At 48.4% G+C, this 27,514-nt stretch overlaps 1 protein-coding gene across 1 annotated transcript in view; it reads left to right on the top strand.

The window, feature by feature from the left end:
* The first annotated feature begins 15,225 nt into the window (after positions 1-15,225).
* The window catches only part of IGFBP2 (insulin like growth factor binding protein 2), a 58,962-nt gene continuing 46,673 nt past the window's right edge, over positions 15,226-27,514 (top strand). Inside the window, exon 1 of the mRNA XM_005485194.4 lies at positions 15,226-15,625. Within this exon, the coding sequence (XP_005485251.1) occupies positions 15,226-15,625 (400 nt within the window). The remainder of the gene's footprint in view (positions 15,626-27,514) is intronic.

The raw sequence follows: 27,514 nt of genomic DNA, 5'->3' as shown, positions 1-27,514 counted from the left end.
CTCAGCTTCTTCTGAAAAAGGGCAAGGCTGTACAGCAGAACTGTGGAACTGGAAGGCTTGTGGGCTGAAATGAGTCCAAAAGACATATTAACAGGCATGAGAGGCCTGTGATGAAATAGCTAAGGTATTAATGCAGCCAGAGGCTGGTAATGAATATAAAAAATGCCCACATTTACCCAAGAGGTCCCAAAGGTCTTTTGTCCAGAACATTGTGATCCTTAGAGAAATCTCTTAAGAAAGTTAAACCACAGGGTTAGGGCTCCAGGACAAAATCTGGGCTAGTGTGGTCTCTAAGCTGTTCTGAGAGACCTGTGACCTGATGAGACCTTATTTGCAGTGTTGTTAAAGAACATGGATATCATCCTCTGGGACTTGTGCCCTGTCAGGTGAGGGTGCCCTCCTGCCCCTACGGATGGTGTGAGTCTCCCACTGGGCCCTGTGACTGTGCTGCAGGTAGCAAGGTTAGGTCACATATTTGCAGATGAGATTCTGTCCCCTGGTGACAGGGAAAATCCTGAATGCTCAGGTACTACCCAGGATATACAAAATGCTCTTCTGATACTTAGCTCTCCATCTCTCAGCTGCTGAAGAAAACCTCTGAGGTGCAGAGCACAGGATAAAGTGCCACCATCACAATCTGACCTTCACCACTTCTTGTTTCCTCGGCCCATTCATTTTTTAATGTATGGAGAACCTTGGTCCTTGGTGCTTGAACCATGGGCTCTTGGTGCTGAGCAGAACTTGGTTGCAAGGAGAAAATGGGCCCTGGCGGCTGATGAAATCAGAGAGTTGGATGGCTGAACATCCATGGTGCTGGATAAAGTGCAAACATCACAGAAATAAGGAAACAAAAGCAGGTTTGATGGATCTTCCTCTAAAGTAAATTCTAAACCAACGCCCATCTCACCTGCTTTTTGGAGTGGATGAACCCACTTTTTAGGACTCATGTACTGCAGTCAGGCACCTTTTGGACGCGCCCAAAGGTGTGGCAGGCCCTGACTGTCCTCAAGGCTGTATCCACACTGCTCACCCTATGTCTGTGTGTCCTTTAGCCTCTCCATCCTTCAGAATTTTTTCTTTTGTACATATGATTTCCCATTCAGAGTGCCCCAATGAGGAAGGGCTGCTGAGTGGAGGCATTGCTGTATGGCACTGGCATGTCCCTTGGCACGAAAACACCAGCAATGCTGTGATTATTTTATGCACCTGATGTGAGAGTCCGTACAGCCATTCTTTGCTTTGACCATTAACAAGGCCTGATTTTAGTCCAAAACAAGCTTTCTTGAAACCAAATAGTCATTTTCCAGTCTTCCTGTGGAAGCCAAAAGTATTTTAAGTTGGACTGGGCTGGCCTAAACACAGGGTGGGGAAGGAGTCGGTAGGTTTGGGACATTTTAATAATGAAGAGAAGAATGTGAAAGGAAGGATTAAACATGGTGTTTTATGTGTATTTATTGAGTCAATTTATAAGGTGCCTTTTGCAAAATATCTTGAGCACTGCATGGAAAACCACAATGCAAAATATTTGAAAAATCTGAACACAAAGCCAGCGTGTCCCAGCATACAGCCAGGAAACAAAGGAGAAGCTGGCACTGGGAACAGTTCTCTAATCACCAGGCCCCAGCAAAAGGAGATCTATGTCTGCAGGACTAGGTGAGCCATCATGGGAAGGATCTGTTCCCTGTGCTCTAGACAGCCCCAGGTAGGTCTCTGTGGGCAGCCTGGAAGACAAATGGCTCAGCCCATCGGATCTCCTCCCGGAGAGACCTGGGCTGACAGACCTCAGTGGAGATAGGGTGACCCTGGCTGAGCTAGGAGGCCTGAAGGTGGCCCAGTGCAAGCCCAACTGGTGAACACATAGGAGCAGGACTGCCTGGATGGGAACACTTTGAGGAACACAACCACTGCTCCATCTGTACTGCACAATCCCTAGGACTGTGCCCCTGGACCGTTTTCAGGGAGAGGCCAATTAGAACCCCATTTCACCTGGCCAAGGCAAGAGCACAGATGTTTATGGCACTGTTTCTGCTACGGGATTTTCTTGCTTGGAACTGAAGCATGAATTTTTGGCACACTGCTGTGCTGATGGCTTTTTCCTGTGAGATGGCCAGAGCTGCCCCTCCAGCTGTGCGGCTCTGCTTAACCCTGCAGAGGGGCTGCCAAGTGCTCCCCAAAATCCTAGTGAAGTCCATGGGACACCTGTGTGGTGAGGAACACTATAAAGGATGCACTTCACAAGAGTGCTTTGAAGTCATGGGTACTGCAAAAATGTTCTGTGGAAGATTTAACTGAATTAAAGAAGAGGTAAAGACCTCAAGGCAAAATTGCCACACCTCTATTATACAACTTCAATCATTTTCAAGGGTGGCAAGGAACTGAAAATGGTAGAGTAGAAAAATGACCATACTGATTGCTTTGAGCCATACAAGGTGTATTTTTTAGCATCTGTAGAACACTTAATTTCCTTATACATATATTATTTTTCCTAAAAATAATTTGCTATAATAAAAATGAAGGAATACCATGCCCATGGGACAGAGATTAATCTGCAGTACACAAGGACATATCTTCAGGGGAGGAATCATACCTACAAGAGGAGGTTTAATTGCAGGAAATACTGCTCAGCAAATTGCTGAGTTGTCAGCATATTTGAAGAGATAATTTTGTTTTGCAAATCTAACCTGTGCAGTTTCTGCTGTGGCGGAGGCTGGGAGAGATGAGCGAGATCAACAAATGTTGTGAGTGGGGTGGCCCTCATCACTTTCTTCCCTTGCAGTCAACCACTTGCCTCTTCCAATGAGAAGAGTTAAATACTTTAAAAAACCCGAAACAAAACAAGAAAACCAGCTCATAAAACTTCATCTGTTGGCAGTGAGGCCCAAGACAGGACTTCAGTCTGGTTTTAGCTCATCTGACTGAAGGTCAACCCACAAAGTAGCCCTTTGGTTGGCTGGGACATTTACTACATATATTAAGGCTTTGGGCAATCTGTGTTGGGAAAGGGGTTTTGGACAGGTGTCCTTGAGAGTGGTCCAGGGTCTTTCAGTTATGAACTGCTTGTCCACCTGCCTGTCCCAGTTTTGGAAGAGAGGTGAGAACAAGAACTATGAGGGCCAAAGCTTCCATTTAGATCCTGAATGAGAAGCATGGACTGATGCATCTGCATCACCTGGCTTTCTGTCACATGGCTTTCAGGTATTATCTGGACATTGCCCTTACCTGGAGGACTTTATCAGCTAGGAGCAGAACTGATTTACAGCCTGATATTTTTCAGAAAAAAGAGTGTGCCTAAAGCAGAGAGGTGCTTGTATGGATGATGTTAGAATAGGGGTTGATACTTGGGAGTGCTGCAAAGCATTTCTGGAGGAGCTGGTTTGCATGTAGTAGAATTTGACCCTGAATTTTCTCCTGCAGTTCAGGCCAACATCCTCTACCCCCTAGGCCTGAAAAATGTTCCTCCCCCTTTCTTTAAAAATATATTTGTTATGTCTAATTTTTCTGGCCAGAGCACTGGTACAGACTCGTACCCACATTGCTATGTGGGTCAGGGGTGGGACGTGATGTGACATGTGAGTGACTTTAGCTGAGCTTACTGGAGTCCCCAGTGCAGTTACACCAGCACAACTGTTCTCTTCTGGGGACAGTTCACTGTCATTCCAGGGGTGGTGGCTTTATTATCTCAGTGAGAAGTACAGCTCTGTGAGTCTTCCTGGACTGACACTTGGCTGTGGCAGCCACAAGCTTGCTGTGACATCCATGCTGTCAGTTCCAGAGTGGGTTTGAAAGCAGACATAAGCTCTGACCTGCTCAAGGGACCTGCCAAGGGATTCTGGGTGTCTTAAAGCAGTGTCTCTGATGATCAAGAGCATGTGAGCTTGGATCTTGGCTGTGGATCTCCAGACCTTATGTGGGACATGTGTGGGTGTGTGAGTAATGTGACTAGCAGAAGAGTCCCATTGTGGGGACAAGCTCAGGTAGAAGAGTCATGTCCCCTGTGATCCCATGGGCTAGGCACAGAACAGGACATGGACTGGAGCAGGGATGGAACAGGTTTGTGTGCTCCAGCCATGGAGCTGCAGCCAGGCTGCCTGGTGCCCAGCCAGAGCACTGCAGCACCCAGGCCCAGCTCCAGAGTGGTTCTCCTTGGGATCACACACACAGCTTCCTCCAGCCCAGCTGCTGGGCAGAGTGGAGGCCACTGCCATGTTGCCAGGTGCGTGTGTGAGTCACAGAGCACAAAACCCCCACCCCCAAGTCAGTCTAGACACAGTGAAGTCCAGCTGCCTGCAAACACCCCATCCCATCAGCTTCCCAGCCAGGGCTCTCCTGGCTGGCTCGGGTAATTTGGAAGGACTCCAGCAGAGGATTTGGCAGGCTGATCTCTCACAGTTCTTCCCAGTTCAGACCAATGTGGTGAACTGGTTTACCAAACACTTCATACTGTTCACTGTGCTTTTGCCCTTCTTTGAGTAATGACTGTGTTTATTGGCACAGTGTCAACATTCATGAAGTGACACCCCTTGCCTTCATGTGAGAGGTTACTGTCATGCTAGAGTGGAAGCATCTACTTGCTTTTGTGGGAGAAAAGTGGGTATAGAGGGCAATGTGGTAATTTTACAAGCAGCAGTGTTGAGTATAGGAAGCCACATGGTTAAGTCCTGTCTGCCACACCAGAGAGCGATTCCAGTGAATTCCCAGCAGTGGGGGATCTTCAAGACTCCACCTGACTGGGAAGATGCAAGCAATATCTCAGTGAGAGCTTGCCCTCAAACCTCTCCAGGTGTTTATCACTGGCATTGATTTTTTGGACATAAATAGTTTGTGTAGAGAGGCTGACATTTTCCCACAGACCATGACTTAAACCTTGTGCGAGCTCATGTGCAGGCTGCTGGAGGTGTGGGTATACAGGAATCCTGGCTGGCTTCCATGCAGCTACCTGCCCTGACCTGTTCCATGTAATCAAGAGATGCAAAAGCTATTTCCTAGGAGATCTTTTGTGTTTATGCTCTGCTGGGTCAGGCTGGCCCACAAAAGCCATTGGGCTGGGGCTGTTTCTGTATTGGCTCAGTGGCTGGAGGAGTTTGAAAGCTGGACACCTTTTTATAACACCATGTGCCCCCATCTCCTCTCCATGGGGCAGGGCAGTCCTGCTTGGACAGAAGGCTGGCAGTATCCTCCTGAAAACCTCTTCCAGGCATATTGATGCAGCACTAGAAAGCAGTGGCAATGTCCTTCAGGGAGACAGCTGCACAAATCTTGAGAACCTAAGCTAGAAAAATCTTGTTTCATTGAGACATGGACCAATTAAAAAAAAACAATAAACACAAGTGGCAAGAGATATTCTTCTGTCATTTTTAATTTTTTTAGCTTGCCTTCTATCATTTTCTGTATCCACTGCAGTTTCTAGCTCTCTCTTCAGCTTTTTCCTGCCCGCTGCCATTGCATTCCCAGTGCATGCAGCCCTGCAGAAAGGCAGCACTGGACCGTAAAGAGCTGACTCTACCCAGGAGCTCCTGGTATCCGGCAGAGGGCAAGCGAGCAAAGACAGCGATCCCATCCCTGCAATGCTCCCTGCTCAGGGAAGATCTTTGGGGATTGATCTGGGCTCTCAGCAGACAAAATCACAATATCCAACCCCTTTTTTCCCCTCTTCACCTGCGTGCATCTTTCCATTTCTCCTGGCCAGTAATACCAGATTTTATTTCTTTCTACACTGGTGTCCTGATAGGTAGTGGCATGATCTTCTAGTCAAAACTTTTAGCTATTTTTCAGTCTGACTGGATACAGGAAGTATTTTTTAATGCTTTTTTTTTGTTTCCTGAGTTTATTTCCTGCAGTTTCGGAAGATATCTTCCTCTTTTTTGGGTCCATTTTGGATCACAGGCCCTGGGGTCTTGAAAGCTGATTCCCCAGAGAAGCTGTTGTTTCACCAGCCTGCTAAAAGCAAGGAGTAGTTCTGTCCAACGTGTGCACAAACATGACTCAAAAGGCTCTTGCTGCTCCTTTACAGCTACAGTACATCCAGACATTCACGTTGTTACCTGTTACTGTTCCAGCTGGCAGCTTCACAGTCCCATGTGCTGCAGGACACAATCTTTCTAATCAAGTCCTCTCCTTTCTGGGAATGTGCACTGTTCACCCTTACACCTGGCTGAGGGTAAGATTTAAGATTTAATCAGCAAATTAAAAAAATAAACAAAGCAAGTTTGAAGAGAAGCAGATATTCCTGTCCTTTATTTTGGGATGCTCTCTCTTTGTTCTCAGCACAAGTTAGTGTGTGTGCATCATCAAAGGGAATTAAAATGTGGTTCAACTCTCAAAAGACACTGCGGGAAACCAACACCAGTTGCTGTGAATTTGCTTCCTGTGAAAGGTCAGCACTGGGCTGTACTTGCTGTGAGAGTTAAAAATGCTGAAGGAAATCATATACTCATTTCTCTTTGAATGCTTGTAGTGCAAAGGCTCCTTGTTCTCTTAGGTTCTTCTGGAAAATCCCAGTAACGAAGGTAAGTAGGCTTTACTCCAGCTCACAGCTGTTCTGGTAGGTAAAAGAGTGAGTAACTGGTTTATTGCCTTAGACAAGGGTGTGTTTGCTCCTGACTGTGCCCTGTTCCTCCCTTCAGCCTCACCAGCAGTGCCCACTGCGACAGAGTGACAGGAGAGAGAGCTGGATGCTGTAGAAGGATGGATACAGCATGGATCCAGAAAATGGATTAGGTTCTGGCTGGGTGGATATCCCAAAAGCCAGGGTACTGCACAGGGCTTGGGGGGAGGTAGATTTGGACCCTCTGTTTTAGAGCTTGTGGGTGAGGGAGGAGAACCTGTGCTTGCAGAAAGCTCAATAGAAAACAGCTCTCTCTGATGGAGTGGGTTTCATCTGGAATCTGTGAGAGACAATAAACAGGATGTCCCACAATGACATTTTTATAGAGTTGCTTTGCAGAGTGGGGCTGTGTTTAAAACCCAAATTTAGTTTATTTGAGTGGGAGCGTCCTCAGCTTTAATGTCTGCTTGCTTTCAAAGCAACATGATAGAGCTTGGCTCATGCAGCTCAGATGTCCGGGCAAACCCGTGATCTGGATCCCTCCTGCTATTTTCCTAAAAGCCCCCTGGCCTTCCATTGAGCTACACTGGTGCTCATGTGTTGAGATTTTACCTGTAATGATTTTGTGTGAAGGGTTAATTAGCAAGCTTTGCTCTGCAGCAGAGATTATTTCATTTTAAGGTTTAAGCATCTTTGTACATCAGGCCAGTAAAATATTCTTGGAACTAGACACAGAGCTATAAACCTAAAATCATGCTCTACTGCTGAATGAGATACAAGAATCTTTAATAAAAGGTCTGGTTAATTACTAGCATGTGATGGCAAGTGATGAAGAGAGGCTGTGGGCTGTGTTTGTTCAACGTGGAGAAGAAAGGGCAAGAGCCAATTGCTGTATATGACTCTCCAAAGGGAGGGTTCAGATAGAATGGAGCAGGTCTCTTCCTCAGAGAGGCACCACAAATGGACAAGAAACAACAGGGGCAAAGCTGCTGCGAGGGAAGTTCTGTCTCAATAAAAAGAAAATAATTTCAGAGGGAGAGTGGTTTAGCCCAGAGCGGCTGGAGATACTCAAAACTGGATCAGAACAGATGCTGAGGCAACCTTTTGCAGCTCTGAAAGGAAACTCTGTATGTCTCTAGCTGAACAACTTGCTCTGCACAGCATCTGTTTGCTTTAGGTGGGGGATTCCTGGAGGTATAGGTTTGTGGGGTTACTAGGGGACTTTTTCTTGGGATGGAAGGAATATACAGCCTTGGGCAGTGGTGGCCCAACTTTCTTACTTCAGTCATGCCTTTTCTTTGGCAGCGTGTCCACATCAGCAAGAAAGTGAAGAGTTTGTTAGTGCAGCTCCTCCTCTGTCACAGCGAGGGTTCGGAGAAGCAAGCCAGAAACCAGCAGTGATGCTTGGAGAGAATGGTGCAGAAGGGGTCTTGCTTGTGGGCTGCACGTCAGTGCTTGTGTTCTTAGGCTGGTACATATAAACATACTGAAGAAATGGAAAGACTCACTGCTGTAGGAGTGTCTCAGGCTGCCTGGCTGTCTCAGCAGGGCTGCACCAGTGCAGGAGGGCTCATTGTGCTACCCTGGGATGAGATCACCCAGATCATCCCCTCCCACACCTGTCTTGACAGGTAGTGTGCTTTAAAGCACATGATTAAATACTGTAAGTTGAGGCCCTGTGCTTTTCTGCTGGCCCCTGGACACTTTTCTACAGGGCTGGTTCCTCAGTCTTTCTCCTATGCTGTTGCTGAAGAGGGCAAGGAGTTCTGTCTGGAGGCAGAAGGGCAGAATTGGTGTCGCCCCAAGGTCCTCTACAAGTGTTTCTGATACTGAGCAGGGTCAAAGGTGGGATAGAGTTTATCTAGGTCCTGGAGAGCTGTAGGATGAGGGCCTGTTCCTGCAAGATGCTCTGTCCCTTCTGTTCTTGGCTCCATCTTCTTCTGCCTTGGCCACATATCCAGAAGTGAGTCAGGAGAGGTGTAGATCCAGGGCCAGGGAAATGGGATGGGAGAAATTCTTGTTTAAGAAGTTGGTAGGGGGTTAAAGGCCCTGCAGTCCTGTGTGTTCCCTAGTCCTGGAGTAACTCCTGCTCTTCAACAGCCAGAGGACTTTTAGTGCTGGGGTTTCCTTTGTGCTAGACATAAATGTCAGCATACCTTCAAACACTTCTCTTGCCCTAGGAGAGCTCTGTGCTCTGAGTCAAGATCTGAATGGCCTGTCTTGCCCCAGCCAAAACACGACTGTTCCCTGTGTTTCTTCCAGTACTTATTTTATTTGTCCCATGAGACGAATAAAGTTACTTCCCTGAGGAGGCTTTGACATAGGCAGCTAGAGACCAGCAGCTGGAGTCCTTTCTTAATATGTAGTCACACTACACTTTCCTTTCCTTCATCCTGTTCCATCCAAGCACTTTCTGTGGACTCATGTAAGCAATCCCTGCTCTCCCTGGGGCTGCAGCCCCTTTCCACTCCATTCCTGCATGCAATGTTGTTACTCAAAGCAGTATCCCAGCATGGTGCCTAGAAAAGAGCTGTTTTCTCTCCTGAGTAGGTTCTCCAAAGCTGTTATTACTTTTCCAACAGCAAATACAAAGCAAGTGGAAATGTTGGCTGATGCTGCTAACAAAATTCTTAAGCATCTATGTGTGCTTTGAAATGCTTTCATCCCGCTGCCCTGTTCAAGGGGTACTAGGCACTGATGGGAAATTTGTCAATGCAAATGTCAAAAGGATCTTTGGGTTCTTATATCTGTCAGGGGAATATTGTCCATTCGCTATTCCAGGGGCTGGGAGGCTGTCCCAGCCCTCTCTGAGAAGCTGGACCCTTTAGCATCTGGACTCACTGAAAGAAAGGGATTTTTAATCTAACTTTTACTTGGGACCTAAATCCCCATGGAAACCATGGATCATTGGAAGACTAGGTGGGTGTATGGATTGTGGTGGCTCTTACACCCAGGCACGTGAGTCTTTGGAATCATTCCTCCTGCTACTGAAGGGAAATCATGGTGGAGTGGTCCAGAGAGGAAAGGTCTCTGAGGCCAAAAGAACAGGTCCTTAGGTAAGGGCTGTTAGTCACCAAATATGAACAGTACTAGTCCCCATTCCCTCTAAGTTACAGCTGGAATTTTGTGATTTCTGTAAAGCCACTGAGAATCTAGATCTTTGTAAACAAGTCACCTTCTGCTGATATCCTGAGAACTGCCACTGGGAAACTGTAATAAAGAAGCTGTGTACAGTACTAGGTCCTTTAGCCACTCAAGGCCCACTTCAAACAGATTTGTTTAATGTAGGAATATCTCTGCAAAGATGCACTGCTACCTTGGCTCTTCCTTGCCCTTCCTCAGCTACGTCTCCTTGCCAGGTCCTCTTCCAAGAGCAATTAGCCTGGTATCTGCAGAAATCAAGGACAGTTTCCACATAAATCCTCTCTGCTTTTGTTTTATCATCCCTATAAGCCAAGCCACTGTGCCTGATCTGCCTGGGTCAATATTGAAACTTTTTTCCTTACCTCCTCCTGGTCAGCTGCTTGGTTTCAGTGTGTTTTAGACACCTGCAACTAATGAAGGCATCTTTGAGGGGAGCTTAGGGATGAGTGAGGAGTGACTATGGGGTGTCCAAGCCTCTGCTCTGCATGGCAACTGCAGACCAGACAAACTTGTGACACGCTGCCCCTCTGCCCTGCAGCCCTGCAGGAGAGCAGTGGTGCCTGGGACATGGGTAAGTACTGAGCACCTGGCCCCTTAGCATGAGACACCCATTGCTTTATGCCTGCCAGCTAATGGGTGGTTTCAGCTCTGCTAATCTCTAATCAGTGCTGGAGAAACCTAAACAAACTAGCCTGGACCATTCCTAAGCATTCATAATTACTGGATCAGGCTCAAAGATAATGCATTTAGGGCTGCTCTAAAAACATTTCAGATAGGGTGAATGTAAATAAAGTGGCCTATAATTGACCCTTCTGCTGACATCTGAACCCTGGCTGTGCTGATGCACCTGGAGAAAACAATATAAGGATGGAGAGGGGTGCCTGGGGCATCAGGCAGGCCCAGACCTACCTCTGAGTGTGACCTGTGGAGCAGCAGAGCTATGGGTGTGGATCAGAGCTGCAGGAGCTTGTGGGGCACCTGAAACCCTTGCACAGGAGCCAAGCAGCCCCAGAGAACAAGTGCTGATGGAAGTGTGAAACATGGGCTGATGAGTTTTGGGGGAGAAGATGTGACACTGGGAACTCATTTCTGGGTCATTCCTTTTTTCCTTGAAAGCTTGTTGTTTACTGTGTGATTGCCTCGGGCAGCAGCTGTGGGCAGGATGGAACAAGAGGGTCTTGCCAGTGCCTCCCTCCTCCCTGCAGGGCTCTGCTGAGCTCACTGGCACCAATGCAAGGAGCAAAGCTACTGAACTGGGGTGGCTGAAGGCAGAACAAGACAGCATGGGGCTGGCATTGGGACCTACAGTCCTGGGGAGTGTGGAGAGAGGGACAGAGGGCCAATTCCATGGCTGGATCCAGCAGCCTGGATTAGTGCTCCTTTTGAGGGGGAGTAAAGGTCCCCCCTGCAGGGGCAGAGGGCAGGGCAGAGCTCCTTCTGCCCCTGCTACCGACTCTGGCCTTGGTCATGTTCCCCTGGCATCCCCTGGGAAGGAATGGGGATGAGGGAATGGGGATGTTGTTCCACTCTGATGTGTTTCACTGTGAGACAAAGGCAATTCCTACCTCCCAGTACCTTTTACTCATGGCTGAGCTTCACTGAATCTCCAGGGAGAAGGCAACATTCTTTTATGGCTCTGTCCTTTGTCAAGGATGAACTAGGAAAAATAAACTCACAAACAGAAAGTGGAGGTGCAAATATATCAATCCCAACCTTTCTCCTCACAGCCTCCCCTTTGTCATCACCTGCCCCTCACCATGCCAGCTCTGGCACTCAGGAGACTTTCTCCAGCACCTACCATAAAGCACTTTGTGTCAGTCTACTGAAATAGAGGACTTTAAAAATAATTAAAACACTGTTTTAATCTTCTTGACTTTTTTTTTCTTTCCCCCTCCCCCGTGCCCCATTACCCATGAAGAAAAAATGAGGGAAAGAAAAAGGCAGAAGGGCACTTTGTTTTCTCCCCCCACGCACTCAGAGCTGTAAAATACTTCTTAATCATTGGTAGCAAGAGGATCTCCGTGCTGGGCCTCCACTTTTTGTTTGTGAGTTTATTTTTCCTAATTCATCCCTGACAAAGGACAGAGCCATAAAAGAATCAACCAGCACGTCTGTGGGAAAAAACTGCCCTGAAAAGGGTCGGAGGAATACTGTAGCATTTCCAAACAATTCCAAGGGCTAAAGCCTGTGTGAGATGCAGCTTCAGCTATAACTTGCCTTTCTAGGAACAAGCCTACATCTGTTTGGCAATGCCATATTTTGTAGGGTAAAATAAACCCTTGAGAACAAACAGGCCAGCTTATCCAGAGGGGTAAATGCTTGGGAACAGAGCTCACTTGTTAATCCTAAAACTGTCAGCAAAGACCCACTGGAGAAATTATAGCTGGCCACGGGCACTCAAGCTGTTTCCCTCTGCCTCCCCGCCTCCCCCATCCCCATAACAGCTGTAAAATCTTCTTTATTGTTCTGCTAGAGTTGGAGAGCAGCACAGAGAGGTCTCCCAGCCCAGGGCTGCAGCAGCAGGGGCAGGAGGAACATCTGATCCATTGTATCTGCACCGGTGTTATTGCTTTAGTGGCAGACAAAGAAAATGACGGTGATAAAAGGAGAACAGCCCGAGCACCTACTAAAGAGGCATATGAACAGGAAATCCTGGCTCGTTCCCACATCTGAACTAAGTACGGTTTCTTTCCCTACAGGATCATTATGTTTAATGTCCTTCTGCAATTCAGGCAGCTGAGCCAGCCGAGCCCCTTCCCTCCCCCTCCTTTCCACCTTCCCTTCTCTCATCAGATTTCGAGCCCTCCCTGTGGAAAAATGATTTGTGCACAAGCAGCCTACACAACGGCGCTTAGAAGGAATTTGCCCCTGCCAGGAGTTATTAATGGCACCCCAGTAAATGCCCCCAGCAAAATGGGCCGCTGCAAGCATCAAGTGCGTGTTGAAAAATCGGGTTTAAATCGTCCCTTGGGCAATGACCTATTGGCCACCTAAAAAACACAGGATTGGTTTGCTGTATAATTAAGTTCAGGCCAATTCTTGTGCTTACACATGCAGAAACCCAGATGTCAGCTTGGTGCGAGTCAAAGTTCTGGGCTCTTTTAAAGCACCAGAAGACAGACTGTGAGGGCATAACATTTACCACTGGAAGAAAACCTACTTTGAATACTTGGAATATTTAACTGACTGCAACAGATAATTAGCCAAACCCTCTTACGCCTCCAAATATAGATTCATTAGTCATATGAAAATATCTCATTGGAACCAAATGTGAGTCATTAGTGAAGTCAACAGCAGATCATAAAAAAGGTACCGAGAGCCTCCTTCCCGCTATCCCCGAGAAGTTGTAAGTGTGCAGTGAAAATAATTTGCTCCATTTTCTATTGAACATCTGCTGGGAAATCTGTTTAAAAGGGAGGCTTTTGAAGGGCTGCTGGTATGCAGGGCTGTGCATCCCATTTTCCCACTTCGAGATTTGTGGGAGTAACAATTGCAAATCCTCTGCTGGGCATTTTCACGGCATTTATTTTTCTTTTTGTCTTCTGGAAGGGACATTCTCAAGTCACCCAGGCTAAAATTTGGGTTCTGTAATATAAAATGATATTTTGTAACATAAAGTAGAATAAAAATCTCTCCATTATTTGCTTGTAATTTCAGGGGAATATGTTGGTTGGCTTGGAATTTCAGAGTCCCCTGCACTCAGAGCAATAAGTGCTGCTGCCACAGGGACCCCAAAACCAACTGCATACTTTCCAAAGGGAAATGGAGCTGGTTAACATCATTGTCCAGCTTAAGCAAGGTGCAAACAAGCAATGGTGTGCTTTAAAAACTAAAGCAAGTGCATAGCTCTTCTATGGCAAGCTATCTGCAGCAGGATGGGCAGACAGAGAAATTGACCGTGCTTGATTAAACTCTTGTAAAACCTGAGTTATTGTTTGGGAAGACGCAGGGACTGGGTTGAGACTGCATACTCAGTTCCAGGACATATCACAGATTTCACAGAGCATGCTGAACGCTGCAGTCCATCAACCAACCCTGCAGTCATCAATCTCACAAACAAACATGTTGTTGTATAACTCCAGAGCCACGAGTAATCCTGTGCCAAAAGTTGTGTTGTGCGAGTTGTCAACAGCAGCATTCTGTATTTTTCTTAATTTGAAAAAAAAATAAAACCAGAACAACAAGAAATTATACCACCAAATTTTAAATGCTCCAAAGCTGTCATTTTTCCCGTGGCTGAGGGAACTCAGGCTGCCTCAGTGCCTGACTTTAACCATATACCCCACAAAGATATTAACAGAGTTTTCCAGTTTCATTAGCTCAGTTGCATTCCCTTGACTTTGTTGTTACTATTTTTTTTATTACAGAAAAAAATGTCACCTCTGTGTAACACCCCTTGTAGTTAAAATCTTCTGTGTAGCTTGTGGCAGTTGGGCAGCAGGAAAAAGAGTGTGATAGGGTTTAAAATGGACATTTCATACCAAAACGCCCAAACCTCTGTTTTTGTGCCTCTGGTTGTACCTCACTTTTGGTTACCCTTGTGAGGCAGTTCCACATGGAAGTGCTGAGTCAGCTGTAATTTGATCAGGAGGCAAAATACCCTGTGGGCAGCCAGGCTGAAGACTTGGGGCATCCCTATGGGCATGGAGCACTGGGTGTCCAAGAGGTCTCCCAACTGCAAGGTCCTGTTTCTATGGAGGCATGGTGGCTCCCAGGACCAACATTTGGTGAGCAACTGGGTGTTGGGACTGTCCCTGAGTCCAGGTGTTGGCCTGCATGCCCATGGGGGCACCTGGACTGAAATGAGGCCGCTTGTGCCAGGCCTGGCCCTTTTGTGGCAGCAGGGTGAGAGCGGGCCCTTGCTTAACCCCCCAGCTCCCCTCGCTGTTGGGGGTGTGGAGATCACCAGTTCCCCCTCTCGGAGCACTGGGTGTTGCTGTGAGGAACGTCCCCAGCCCTCTGGTGGAGTGGGAACTCCATCCCTCCCTTTTCCAAGTGTCTCTGTGAAGGGGGTCTTGGTTCCCTTCGTGTTTAGCCCCCCCGTATTCAGCGGGCAGACCCCCATCCCCAGAGGGATGTGTCTCCCACTACAGTAGGCCTTCCCCCCGTGTCGGTCAGACTCCCCAGTCCCTCTCTGAGTCATCCCCAATCCCGTGTGCGGCTGACCCCAGCCCACTCTGGATCTGATCGCCGCTCCCCACTGGGAGGGACAGCCCCGACCCCCGCAGGGGAACGGGGGCGGGCGCGGGGGCGGCTCTAGGACCCAGCGGCGGCGCGGCGCGCCCGGCCCCGCTCAGCTCCGCTCAGCTCCTCTCAGCCCGACACCGCGCCGAGCCGATCCGAGCTGAGCCGTGCCGTGCCGTGCTGTGCTGTACCGTGCCGTGCCGTGCCGTGCCTCGCCGGGCCGTGCCGTGCCTCGCCGGGCCGTGCCACGCCGCCTGGTTCCGCTCCGCTCCTCTCCTCTCCGCCCCGCGCCGCCCCGCCGGGGGGCCGAGCGGCGCGTCCACCTGCCGGCCCCGCCGCCCGTCAGTCCCGCCATGGCGCTCGGCGGGGTCGGGCGCGGCGCGGCGCGGGCCGCCTGGCCGCGGCTGCTGCTGGCGGCGGCGGCGGCGGCGCTGGCGCTGGCGGGGCCGGCGCTGCCCGAGGTGCTGTTCCGCTGCCCGCCCTGCACGGCGGAGCGCCTGGCCGCCTGCCCCCCGGCCGCCCGCCCGCCCTGCCCCGAGCTGGTGCGGGAGCCGGGCTGCGGCTGCTGCCCGGTGTGCGCCCGCCTGGAGGCCGAGGCGTGCGGTGTCTACACGCCGCGCTGCGCCGCCGGCTTGCGCTGCTACCCCGACCCCGGCGCCGAGCTGCCCCTGCAAGCCCTGGTGCAGGGACAGGGCACCTGCGCCCGCCGCCGCGACACGGCCGAGTACGGCGCCAGCGCCGAGCGCCCCGCAGGTGAGCAGCGCCCGGCCCCGGCCTCCGTGGGTCCGGCACGGCGCGCCGGGAGCCGCGCACCGGGGACGGGGCACCGAGCGCTCTGCGCGGCGAGCCAGGGACCGGGCACTGCGCCCCGGGGACCTGGGACTGGGCACCGCCGTCCGGGCTTCGGGCACTGGGGACAGTGCACCGTGCATCGCTCACCGGGTACCGGGCGCTGGGGACAGGTGGGCGCTGGACACCGCGCACTCGGGAACGTGTGCCGGGCCAGCACCGGGGTGGCGGAACGTCCAGGGGACAAAGGAATCCTAAAGGGGAATCAAGGGGTTCCTCCCGGGGCAGAGCGACCCCGCGGGAGGGCAGACATGAGGGATCCCAGCGGGAGAGGAGCGAGAGTAAGTCCAGGGAAGCACAAAGAGGGAGGGAATGAAAGAGGCTGGAGGGGGGAAAAAGCATGAGAGCATCCCTGAGGTGGGCATAATGGGTGTTTGGGGGTGCAGTTACTTCGGGCTTAGAGAGGTTTGCTTGGTATGGGGCAAGAACGCCAGGGGTGGAAGGTAACGACGGGGGCGAGGGGGAATGCAGGGACTGCTTCAGGGGGCAGGATGGAGGTTGGGGTCTTTTTGGGGAAAAAAACCCACCATGGGAGCAGATACGGGTGAACTTTGTGGAGATGCAGCTGAGAGATAGGGAGGGTCCTTTGGGGAGCAGAGAGAAGTGAGCGTTCAGATTTGTGTTTGGTGGAAGAATAAAACCACCCTGAAGGGTGGCGGATGCCCCATAGATAAGGAGAGAGGTGGTGTGGGAGGACCATGTGCTGCCTGGTGGGAAGGGGAAGGGGAAGCTGAGGGACTGCTATATGAGGAACCTGTTTCCTATGGCCACCCTTCCAGCAGAGTCTACCTTGGAGATGAGGTGACCTCTGCCAGCTCCCGTGGGGGTCCTGGCCCCCTGAGGCTCCCCTGCTGCGGGAACTGAGTGCAGGGACAAGAGGAATGCCTCCCGGGGACACAGCCCCGGGCACAGGGACACCAACAAGCTCCTGACCTGTTGCTGTGATTGCCGTGGGAGGGAGCGCTCTTCGGGTTGCCGGTACAGCAGTGCTGGGATTTATTAATGCCTCCTCTCCCGTGCAATCGACTGAATTGATAAATCAGCTCTGGAAATTAACACTAGCACTTTCTCCTTTGTAATCACTCCTCCTTGACTTCTGCCTCCTTGCTGGTTTTGCTCCTCTAGCTGTAACTTGGGTTCTTGACCCTGTTTGCATAACTAGTTCAGCAGCACGACTTTGAACTCCCTCCCTTCCCTCTTTAGGCTTGATTTAAAAGCGCTCTGGACCGGGCTGTACCTCTTGGCTTTCCTCTCTGTGAGGATGGGAATGCAGCCAGGTACCTGTGCATGCTCCTCAGGGTACCTGTGCATGCTGCTCCGCTCGAGGAGGAGAGATGGAGAGAGCGGAGTAAAGGAAAAAGAGCAGCACGGAGAACTTTGCACATTTCAAGCTGCTGCTTCGCACAGCCAGGCTGTGTCTGCTGCTGTCCCCACTCCTGTCCCCTCTCCTGTCCTTGCTCCCTTGCCCAGCTGTGAAGGGTTGTGGAGAGCCAGGACTCTGGAGAACAACGTTAATGCAAAATCTTCCTTGACTACAGAATATAAGTAGTAAAGTATAAGTAAAATTCATTCAAGGGAATGAATTTTAGACTCTCCAGAAGAAGCCAAGGGCATTTAGATTTAAGGAATTTGGCACTGACTTCAGGCTTATGCTTTTACAAAAAGCTGGGGTGGGTGGAGGGCATTGCAGTGATGGGCTGAGAGGTGATTTTCTGAGTTAGTGCTTCTTTTTTGTTCTTTTACAGACTTTAATTCAGAATTATGTTAACTTCACTCAGCATTTTGTTTGATTGGAATATCTTTATTCCTTTACAATGAGTGTGATTTATTTGATTGTATCTCTGTGGATAATACACACACACACAAATAGCACACTGTAAGAACCCTCTAATGTATATGGTGTTCTGCAATATCCATAGGGGGTGAATAATCAAAATACTGGCACATCCTTAACCAGTGTGATGTGAAACATGCAGCTGTAATATTCACAGTTGAGCATGTCTTGGCAGAGGAGCTTGGACGTCCAGAAAAGGGTTTGTGCTCTTCTGATTGCAAAACTTTTAACAGGTTATTGTAGCTGTGAGGAAAAAAAATCTCAACCAAAACTACAACAAAAACAAAATCCGAATCTGCCAGCTTCACTTGGTACTGTTCCCTTTAGACTGTCATCTTTGATCCCATCTGCACTTGCTTGCTAAACATATATGAGGGAGCTGAGTTTGCTTTTAGTTTTAAGCAGTGAGAGGGAAAGCACTCTGGCACCCAAAAGAGCAGGGACTGGAATTTGCTTTCAAATGCTGATGTTAAGCCAGTTTCAAGAGTGCCCCAAGAGCAAGTTTTTGCCTGCAAAAAGCAGGTGTTGAGGGCTTTTTGGTGTGGTTGGTTTTGTGGTGCCTTTTTTTTTTCCTTTTAAAATGTGCTTAAAGGTATTTACCCTTTTTCCCCTTTCCAGCTTGAAAAGGCTCCTTTGGCTGATTCAGGACTGGAATGCGGAGCTCGTGCTATTCCTAAATTAAGAGGTTGGCAAGTTTTTTTGTCCCTGATGAGAGGCAGAAGGATTGCCGAAATGAAACAAGGAATAAAACTCTGCAAATTCTCCTGCTATGGCTCCAGCATTGTTTAGTCTTCCACTAAGGTCTGTAAAGCCAATCCTGAAATGGTTGTAGGCGGAAAGTAACATAAACCACCATGTAGCTAAGGAGCAAGGGATGTTGCTCATTGCACAAGAGGCTTTGGGTATTTTGGAGATGTTGGGAATGTTGGAACAAAACAGCAGCAGTCTGTGGAAATCAGTCTGAGAACTTCTCCCCTCCCAGGGGAGGCGAGTGCATCAACCCCCATCAGTGGTGGGAGTGAGGTGGAGACAGCATCTACAGGGATCAGGGCCTTTTAGGTAGTTCTGGTGCCTCTGGACCTCGTTCTGTTGCTGTTTGTTTTGGGTCATGCTGTAACAAATTCCTGTACTTCTGACTGGAACCGCCTGACTTGGGGACAGAATTGTTACTGTGTGTGCAGAGCTGCTCTTGAGTGTGCTTATTCTCTCAGCACCTCAGCAGGATTATCACAGTGTTTTGCAGATGGATCTTTCAAACCCTCCAATCTCAGCCAGAGGGTGGGGATCCTGCCTTCTGTTTTAGCCATGATGAACTGGAATCAGGGGCTTGTGTGGTGTTGTCCAACTCTCAGCTCCCATATCCCTTGCCCTTCCTTCTGCTTGTTCAGCTCTCACCTTATGTCAGAGCAGGCTGGTTCAGGAGATAGTCCTGCTGCAAGGTAGCCCTAAAAAACAAGTGTCAGGTCAATGACCTGAACTGGCTTAAGGTGCAGCAGGGTGCCCAGCAGGATGCCAAGTGCTGTTTCCAGGTGGGAACTTATGCTAAGAGGTGGAGCAGGGCAGATCTCAATGATGTCAGCAAATGCCCTAGATTGTTTTACCCAAGCTATGAGAATAGTTGAAGAACATATTTTCTCCTAATGGAGACAAGATCCTTGGAATAAAACTTGTTCCACTCTTAAAAAATGTTTCTTGAGCCACTGTTCAAAGCTGACCAGTTGAAAGAATTTTTTTTCCCTTTGCCAATTCAGTTCAATTGTGTTTGTAGCATTACTTTGCTGTTGGGATACTTGTACTAATTTAGTGGGATATGTCTCAGAGCCCACTGCTAGCTAATGAGTCCTGCTTTGGAATCTCACTTACTTATTAAAACTAATGTGTTTTTTCAGTCCATGCCAGTGCAAAGTAACCTTTCCAAAGGGAAAGAGGGCTGTGAAAAGAACGTGGCTGCAAGCAAACTTGAACTTAAAGGTCTGGAGTTGCCTCACTCACCTGACCAGAGTCTCCACTTTGAACTCCCATGACACGAAAACAGTGTCAAAATAGTTAACTGTTAAAAACACAGCTTGTTTTAGCATCCAGCTAAAATCCTTATTTGGGTAGCTCCAAATGCCACACATCCTTCCTTACAGGTCAGATGTCAAAACCTTCATTTCCCCTTGGCAGGCAGCTGCTAAAAGACAGTTTAATGTATTGCTGGAAAACACAGAAGACTCTGAGGTTGGAGGTAGCATAATGTAACTGGAATTTTAACAGCAACTTGAAAACCATGCCAGTAATGCTATGAATGCATTTTTCATTTCTACTGAATTGCCAGGAAGACTTCTGCTTTTCTCTTGCTTTTATAAGGAAATGAAGCATCCGTCATGATCTGCATGTGCATGTGTGTATCTGTCCTTCCGCCCCCACAACTTCTGACCCTGTCAGTCAAGCTGGTGGGTCCAGTGCAGCAGTGGATGTCCTAAAAGTACTGCATTGCTAAAACATGGGTGAGGAGCAGAGGAGAGCCAGGCTGTGAGTGCCCCCTCATCCTGTGCTGGAAGCACACAAGCAAGAGGGAAGTTAGTTATGGGCACAGCAATCAGGCTTTCAGCCCGATTTGTGCAAGCTTGGGCATTACCACACACCAGGGAAGCTGACTACCAGACCCAGATCCACAGGGGTGTGTTAGTATGTCCATAGCCACTGCAGCGGCTCTGCCCAGGATTAGCTTAACATCTGCACAGCTCCTTGCCTTGGAAGAAATTATTAAAAGTCAAATGCAATTAGGAACAGCTGTAGGGATTATAGGTGAATGAGAAAACCACACAGTTCATCTGTCCTCGTTGCCTCTGGGGCTTTGCCAGTAGGTGGACCAGGGCTTCACGCTCATCTGTGGCAGCTGTGTCTGGTCAAGAGCTAACCTGGTCATCTTTTAAGTATTAAGACAATAAATAACACCTTTTTGAAGCAGCTTATTGAAAATAATGCTACCCCCTTCCACAGTCCCACTGGAGTCTGCCATGGTGAGAGTGCTGCTGGTGTGAAAATGGTGGTTTGGAGGGAGAGGGAAGCCTGGGAAGATTTCAAGGCTCTGACCCAAAGCAGAAATGTGTTTTCATGCTGTCCCTTGGCAAATGATCTGTTTCCTTCTTGCCCTTTGCAGTTGTTTCCTTTCCTCTGGATTTCAGGCTTATACTCACTGAGTATGGTATTTGTCAAGGGAACAGCAAGAAGCCCCGTCTGTGAGAAAGTCCATGTCGTTTGTTTTATCCACATCCAGGAATTGAGCTGAGATAAACAATTCAGGAGGCAAAACAGTGAAAACTGGAATGTGAGAGGTGTCTTTGTGTATGGCTCTGTACTAGACCTGGCTGCAGTATCATCTGGGTCTAATTTATCTGCCCAATGGGCAGCTGTCGCTGTTATCCACAAACACAGCTGGATTTGTGAAGGCAGGATTTCATCCCAGCAGCTAGCAGCATTCCTGTACCTGCTTTTCCTGGTCATGTGTTCTGAGCTATGGAGCTAGGAGAAACAGTAGTTTCCTTGATGGATTTTTTACATTTCTATTTGGATTAGACAATTCTAAGCTTTCTGAACATGGTGACATCTGCCTTTCCTGCTGGGACTCCTTCAGGGAGGATCTTTTGCTCTAAGCAGACAGAATAAGAGGAAGGCCAAGGTAGAATGTAAAGATGCTGTATAAAGCATATCTGTTACAGGAGGAAGGCTGAGTTTGGTGGTGTATTGCATTTTCAGGCGTAAGAATTCCTGTTTTCTTTCCTTAAATTGGGGTGAGATATGTAACTGTGATTAAGTGTCTGCTTAGCAGACCCTTTCTGTACTAGAGAGATGCAAATCCATTGCCATTGCTTGCACTTCCACTATCACTTCCACCCATCTTCATCCTGGCTCTCCCCTGGGGAGGTGCTGCTGGAATCACTGTCCCTATGGAATCAGTGTCCCTGTGAGGGTGGCCTTTAGCAGCACATGTTGAACATGTTGTGCTTTCCAATTTGTTCTCTCTGACTGTTTCTGCCTGCCAGGAGGGGCAGGTTAGTCCTGAGGCCTGCATTAGTTCTTCCCGTGGGAGGGAGCTGTAGTACATGTGTGCAACAACGTGGTGCCTCAGGGGTGCTGAGTGTGCTGTGGGACTGAGGGGCTGACCATGCTGCATGGCCCTGCTGTGGACTTGGGAGAGAAGGAAAAATCCTTGCTAGCGGATTCTATTGTGCAGATCATTCTGCTGAGCTGATGTCGTGGCAGCCTCGTGCCACTTTATTCTCCGTGCACATTTCTCATGCTCTGTCATACAGGTCTTGGTTTTTGTTTGGATCTGCAGAGCCATGATAAGAAATTTACCCAACCAAATCTTCACTTTTCTGGAAGGATGAGTTTTCTGCCAATTTATCAGATTTCAAATCTAGTCTTATTATTCTTTCTACAAAGACAAATTACCTTCAGTAGACCAAGTCTGATTGAAACATCTCTGCCTACTTTCAGAAGTCACTGCCAGCAAGCTGGAAGGTGTTTCTCATTCACAAACTGGCCAAGCGTGACCTCATTAAAGGTTGAGTTGACACCCAATTACAAGAACACGTGATGTGATGGCTATCCTAGGTAAAGGCTGAGGAAAAAAGGGTTAGTGAACAGTTATCAGAGCTTTGCTGCAGCCCAGCATTTGACTGCTCTTTGTAATTGCATTATTGATTGATTTTTGCTCAGTGCTTTGCCAGACATGTCATTTAGTGACAAAGATGAAGTCTCTTGTTGCATCAGCTTATGGTAGAAATAAATTGTTTAAGAAAGGAAAGGATCAGGAATTACATGCTTTTGTTATGGACTGAAATTCTGGGAGACATCAGGTCACTTTTATAAGCCTTGAACTGTCCTCTGACATTGCAGCTTTTATTCTGAAGAAAGCTGCACTGTGCCTCTTGGCTGGTGAGGGAACAAGTTCACTGCCTGGTGCTCTCTGTAGTCAAAGATCCCATTAATTCTGCCGGCTGCAAGGAATGATTTCTTGGTATTTCATTCTGGACTGTAATTGAGAGTGACACAAAGCACTGGTGGGAATTGGACTGTGTTGAAATCCCTGCTTTTTCTGTTTTCTGCAGATAAACCAGCTCAGGTGGGATGAGGGTATTTCCAATGCTCTGCCCTTGAAATTTATAATATTTTCAAGACCTTACTGGCTGGAGGCTATTTTACAGAGGTGTCTTTGAGCCTCCTTGCAGCTTGTCCTTCTGCTGCAGGATGTCTACAACATTGACACACAGTGCACTGCACTCACTTGCATAACAACATGTGTGGGATTACATGTCCTGTAATATAATGAAAATTCATAAAGCTTTGCCCAGTATTTTTGCTCCAGACTACAGCGAGATTTCCCGGTATGATGTTGCTGGTCAGGCTTCAGCCAGAAGTCTGCTCTCAGCTCTCCTGGCTCGTTGTAGAAGGCTTAGTCTGAGCTGATGAATTTCTCTTGGCTTGGTGAGGAGATTGAAGCCTTCCTTCCCTTGTTTTCTCCTTGCTGTTTTCTAACTAGAAAAGGGTGAGCATCTGACATCTGTTTCTTCAAGAGGGCTTGCTGCTCAGTCTGAGGTGACTGGTGAGTTGTTGACTGGTAGGGTTCCTCTTTTTTTGGCCATAGTGAACAGGACTGCTTCTATGGCTTCTGCAGGGGTGGTTTGGGTAGGATTTTGTTTAGGCAGAAATCCAGGTTGTGTTAGACTATTACAGAGATCATTGGAGCAGAAGATCTGGTTTTCTAGTGGTGTTTAGGGAATATTGCCATTCCTGGGACAGGATGCTGGGTCAGCAGTACAGGTACTAATTAGAGGCTAACCCACCAATTTATCACTGAATTTAAAGAGCAGTCTGGGACTGGGAGAGAAAAGTGAGACTAGAGCAAAATGTTGCCTTCTTACAGGCCAGCTCACTGTGGGAATTCTGAGTCATTTTGTTATTGTTGATTTTGGTAACTAAAATCAGTGTATTCTCTCCTTTTTTTCCTTGCCAGACTCCACACACCCTGTCACCCCAAGCTTTCAGATTCCATTAATTCTTGTGCACCAAGGGATTTTGGTTGATTAGATTCTTTCTCTGCAGAGGAGCCCAGCTTCCCACTGCCTGCAGATGGGACCTGTGAAGCTCAGCTGCCTCACACACCCAGCTGGGTGGTGGGAACACAGCTTCAGATGTCTTCAGGACAAACTTGGTGCCCTGTTCCTTTCAGAGCACCTGTTGCTGAGAGCATGGCCAAGACCGGGCAGGTGGAAAGCAACTGGTCTACTGAGCTTTGAATAAAGCCAAAATGCCTGTTTTGGGCTAGGAAGGTCTAGATCTCTCTGTACATAACTGAGGCATGGTTGGTCTGTGGGCATGAGGAGGAATTTGGCATGAAGCCCTCTGAAGCAACTGTCTTGTCTAGTAAAACTCGGGCTGTGGGAGTCGGTGTGAGGAAATCACAACATCCACTTTGGTTTCTGCAGGCTCTGTCCCGGGGGCTGGTTGGGTGTTGCAGGAGGCCACAGGAATCCTGCTTGTGACCACAGCCAGATTAATGGCCACTTGTGCAACTTTTCAGAAGTGAGGAATTTGTCCACTTTCACAATAGTGGCTAGAAATTCCACATGAATTAATTAGTCTTATTACAGGACTTGTCCTTCCTGCTCCTCCAGGGCTGCCTGAAACACTGAACTCATTACATGAAGAAATGGAAATAGTACTAAAAATAAGCACTGGTATTCCAAACCTTTGTGAGGAAACACACAGAGTATACTGACATCCTCCACCACATTTGCTTCCCAAGCTGTGGCTTTTGGCCAGATGAGATCTAAACCCGAGTTTTAGATCAATTGCAGCCACTTAAACACCCCTGCCTGCTCCACGACTCGGTCTTCTCTCATCCTCTTATTCCCTGCTCAGTTTAGGCTGTTCATCTAGGCTTTGTAATTACTCACACAATTTCAGTTTGATGCTGTGTTCAGATCTGACCCTTGGATGTTGCACAGTGAAGGCTGTGCATTTCAGTTTCCTACCTTGCAAGGACACTGTTGGCTTTTATGGCAGTGAAGTGCTTGGAAAAGTACCCTTGTGAAAGGGTGCTCTGCACTTGAGTTGTGGTGGCATGGGACTTTGGAAATATTTGATTGAGTGTAGTCAGAGTAATGTTAGACTGAGTAAATATTTTGGGAACCCAGAGCCAATAATTTTCCCTTGCTTAGGTTTGTGGGGGGTCAGCCTGCAGAAATTTACCACCTCTCACATGGTTTTTAAACAAATGTTGTGCGTGGACTCAGTGTGCTTTTATTTTAATCCCTTTTCAGAAGTGCTGATGTTGTCTTGAGATTTGCCCTGCTGGTAAGGGCATGTGTACTGCTTGCTGGTCATTCCAGTGTTTGCTTTATGAACATTGCTTCAGATGCTGTGGTTGGACAGACTCATTTTGAGTCTGACCCCTCCTTTCTGCTCAGCCCCACCTTTGTGACCCAGGCTTGGCTTGTGCATTTTGGATGAAGGGAGTTCAACATGAGAAGGCTGACCAGTGAGGTGGTAAAGTTCCTGCAGGTCCCACGGCACAGAGTGGTATGGTTTCTGATCAGCCCTCTTGAGAATTGTGACCCTCATCCTGGACTATTGCCAAATGAGCTAACAAGGACTGAAACACAGAATTTCCAGCATTAACAAAATGTGCCTGTACAAAGAGTAAAAAATGCAAATGCAGACATAGTTTCTTCTAATCTCAGATGAGTGGAAAGCTTCTGTTGTTCTAATAATGTTTGTTGTAGATTTCAGTCACTGCTTTCCTTCATTTTTCTGCTTATTCTGTTTATCACGCTGGTTTCAAGGATTTCTTACCTTACTTACCTTACTCTTAGTCTGCTCCTGCACATCTGAAACTGACCTTTGCCAATTCAGACTGCACTGAAGGTATGACAGGGCAGTAGGTGTTCCTGGCCGAATGTCTGTCACATTCGTAACCTGGCCGTGGGTGACAGCCAGCGATGCACAAATTGGGGATTCACAAAAAGAGTTTGGAGTGAGCCTTGAGAGGTGGGAACAGTGCTATGGAAACCCATCATGCTGCTGATACTGCTCAGCCCACGATTTCAGGGATTTCCGAAGCACAGCCTGGTCTGCTGGCTGCTCACAGAGGTGTCTTCATTATTTGGTGAGCTGCCCTGACTTCCAGCAGGGCAGACAAACCCACAGTGATGTCTGTGTACATCAGTCCTGTGTCTTGAGGCTTCAGCTGTGGTGAGAAGGGAGGTCCCATCTCTTGGGCTGTGCCCAGTGGAAGAACAGCCCTGCCCAGATCTGTTTTTATCCTTAGCTACAGGGTGTGCTAAGAGGGTTGAGCCTCTGGCTTGTCGTTGTCAGCAGTATCCTGTCCCCTGGAGCTGATCTGCCCTAGCAGAACTAAAATGTCTCAGCTGACCTAAAAAACTGCTTGTAATTGAAATGCAGTGGCCCCCATAAATATTTTACTGTGTGTTTTGCTGTGCATTTTTTTTCCAGTTCTTCTCTTTTGCTTTTCCCTGCCTGTGTGTGGATAATCAACTGAATGCACATTCCCTCCATGGCAGCCTGTGATGAAATGGCATTTTTGGCAGTTAAGTGATGCATCTTGCTTGTCTTCCATCATCATCATGTTTAAGATGGATATCAAGCTCAGTGTTGAGTGTATGAATGCTCCTGTGGGAATGTTTACACTCCACTACAGGCTGCCCACTGCCATGCAAACCACATCCTGACAACCAGTGTGCAGCCTACATTAAGATTTTGCAACTCTGCTGTTGAAGCAGTGGACTCCCATCAGATGAGAGAAGTTAACAAAGTTTTGCCCAGGAAATAGCTGTAGATGGATTGGACTTCAGGTTGTGAGGCAGAAGGAGCCTGCAATGCAAGGCTGGAATTAGTGCAGTCAGACAGTAACAAAGGTATCTCTGTGAGCAGCCAGCACACTGGGCTGAGCTTTGGAAATCCCTGAAATCGTGACCTGAGCTGGGCTGACTGCCTGACACCAGTACCTTGTGCAAGGTGTGTGGCCTGCCCTGTAGTGGAGTCACCCCAGCTGGGATGCTCTCTTTTCTCCAGCTGTGGAAGCATGCCCTATGCCTGAAGGACATGTAGCCAGAGCCTGGCAGGGACTAGGACAGTGCAGATCAGACTGCTCCTGTGGTGGAGTTAGGCTGGGTGTGCTGCAAAGCCTTTGGAAAGGGTCACCCATAATCACAGCTTAACCTGGAGCAAATGTGATTTCCCATTGTGACAGAATTAACGGCTGCATTTCAGAGCTGGAGTGGAGAGGTGTTGGTTCCCCTCTGATCTGAGCCCCGTGCAGATGCAAGGGCAGTGCTGCCATCCTGTCCTGGCTGACATGTCCTGGAGAGAGTGGAGCTGTGCTGTTCTCAGCTGAGGTCAGACCCTGGGCCAGAATTGCAGGTTTGCCCTTTTCCCAGACAGACACATGCATCTGTTTAAGCCAGCCAAGGCACAGGGAGAGTGAGACTGAATCTCCCCAAAACCGCCCCTATATCCCAAGGACCTGACGTGGGGGGCCACAGGAGTGGGATTAGACACCAGAATTTGAGGACACACATGTTGCAATGCTGCCTGGAGGGTGCTTCTGTCCAGGGGCTTTCCTGTGGAGAGACATAGCCAGGGAAGCAGAAATAGCAAGTGACTAAATGTCACGGTTACATTCCTGCCATCTGAAAAGGATTCCCTATTTTCTTTTGGCTGCAAAAATTAACTTCCCTTTTCTCCTCTCTGAGCGGGCAAGCTGGCTCCCGGTGGCTGTGCCCTCGTGGCGGATGCACAGGACGGTCCAGGTCAGACTGAAAGGAAAACTCTCCTACTGGGGGCTTTTCACTGTTGTGCTCCTTTCTAAAGAAAATGTGCAGGGCTTTTCTTGGCCCTTGTGAAGGCCAAGATGCAGGTCTGTAGCTGGAATAGGATAAGACTGGCCT

The sequence above is a fragment of the Zonotrichia albicollis genome, chromosome 10 (genome assembly GCF_047830755.1).
Source record: "Zonotrichia albicollis isolate bZonAlb1 chromosome 10, bZonAlb1.hap1, whole genome shotgun sequence".
Lineage (NCBI taxonomy): Eukaryota > Metazoa > Chordata > Aves > Passeriformes > Passerellidae > Zonotrichia > Zonotrichia albicollis.
Note: the sequence above shows the minus strand (reverse complement) of the source record. Positions and strands in the feature narration are given on the sequence as shown.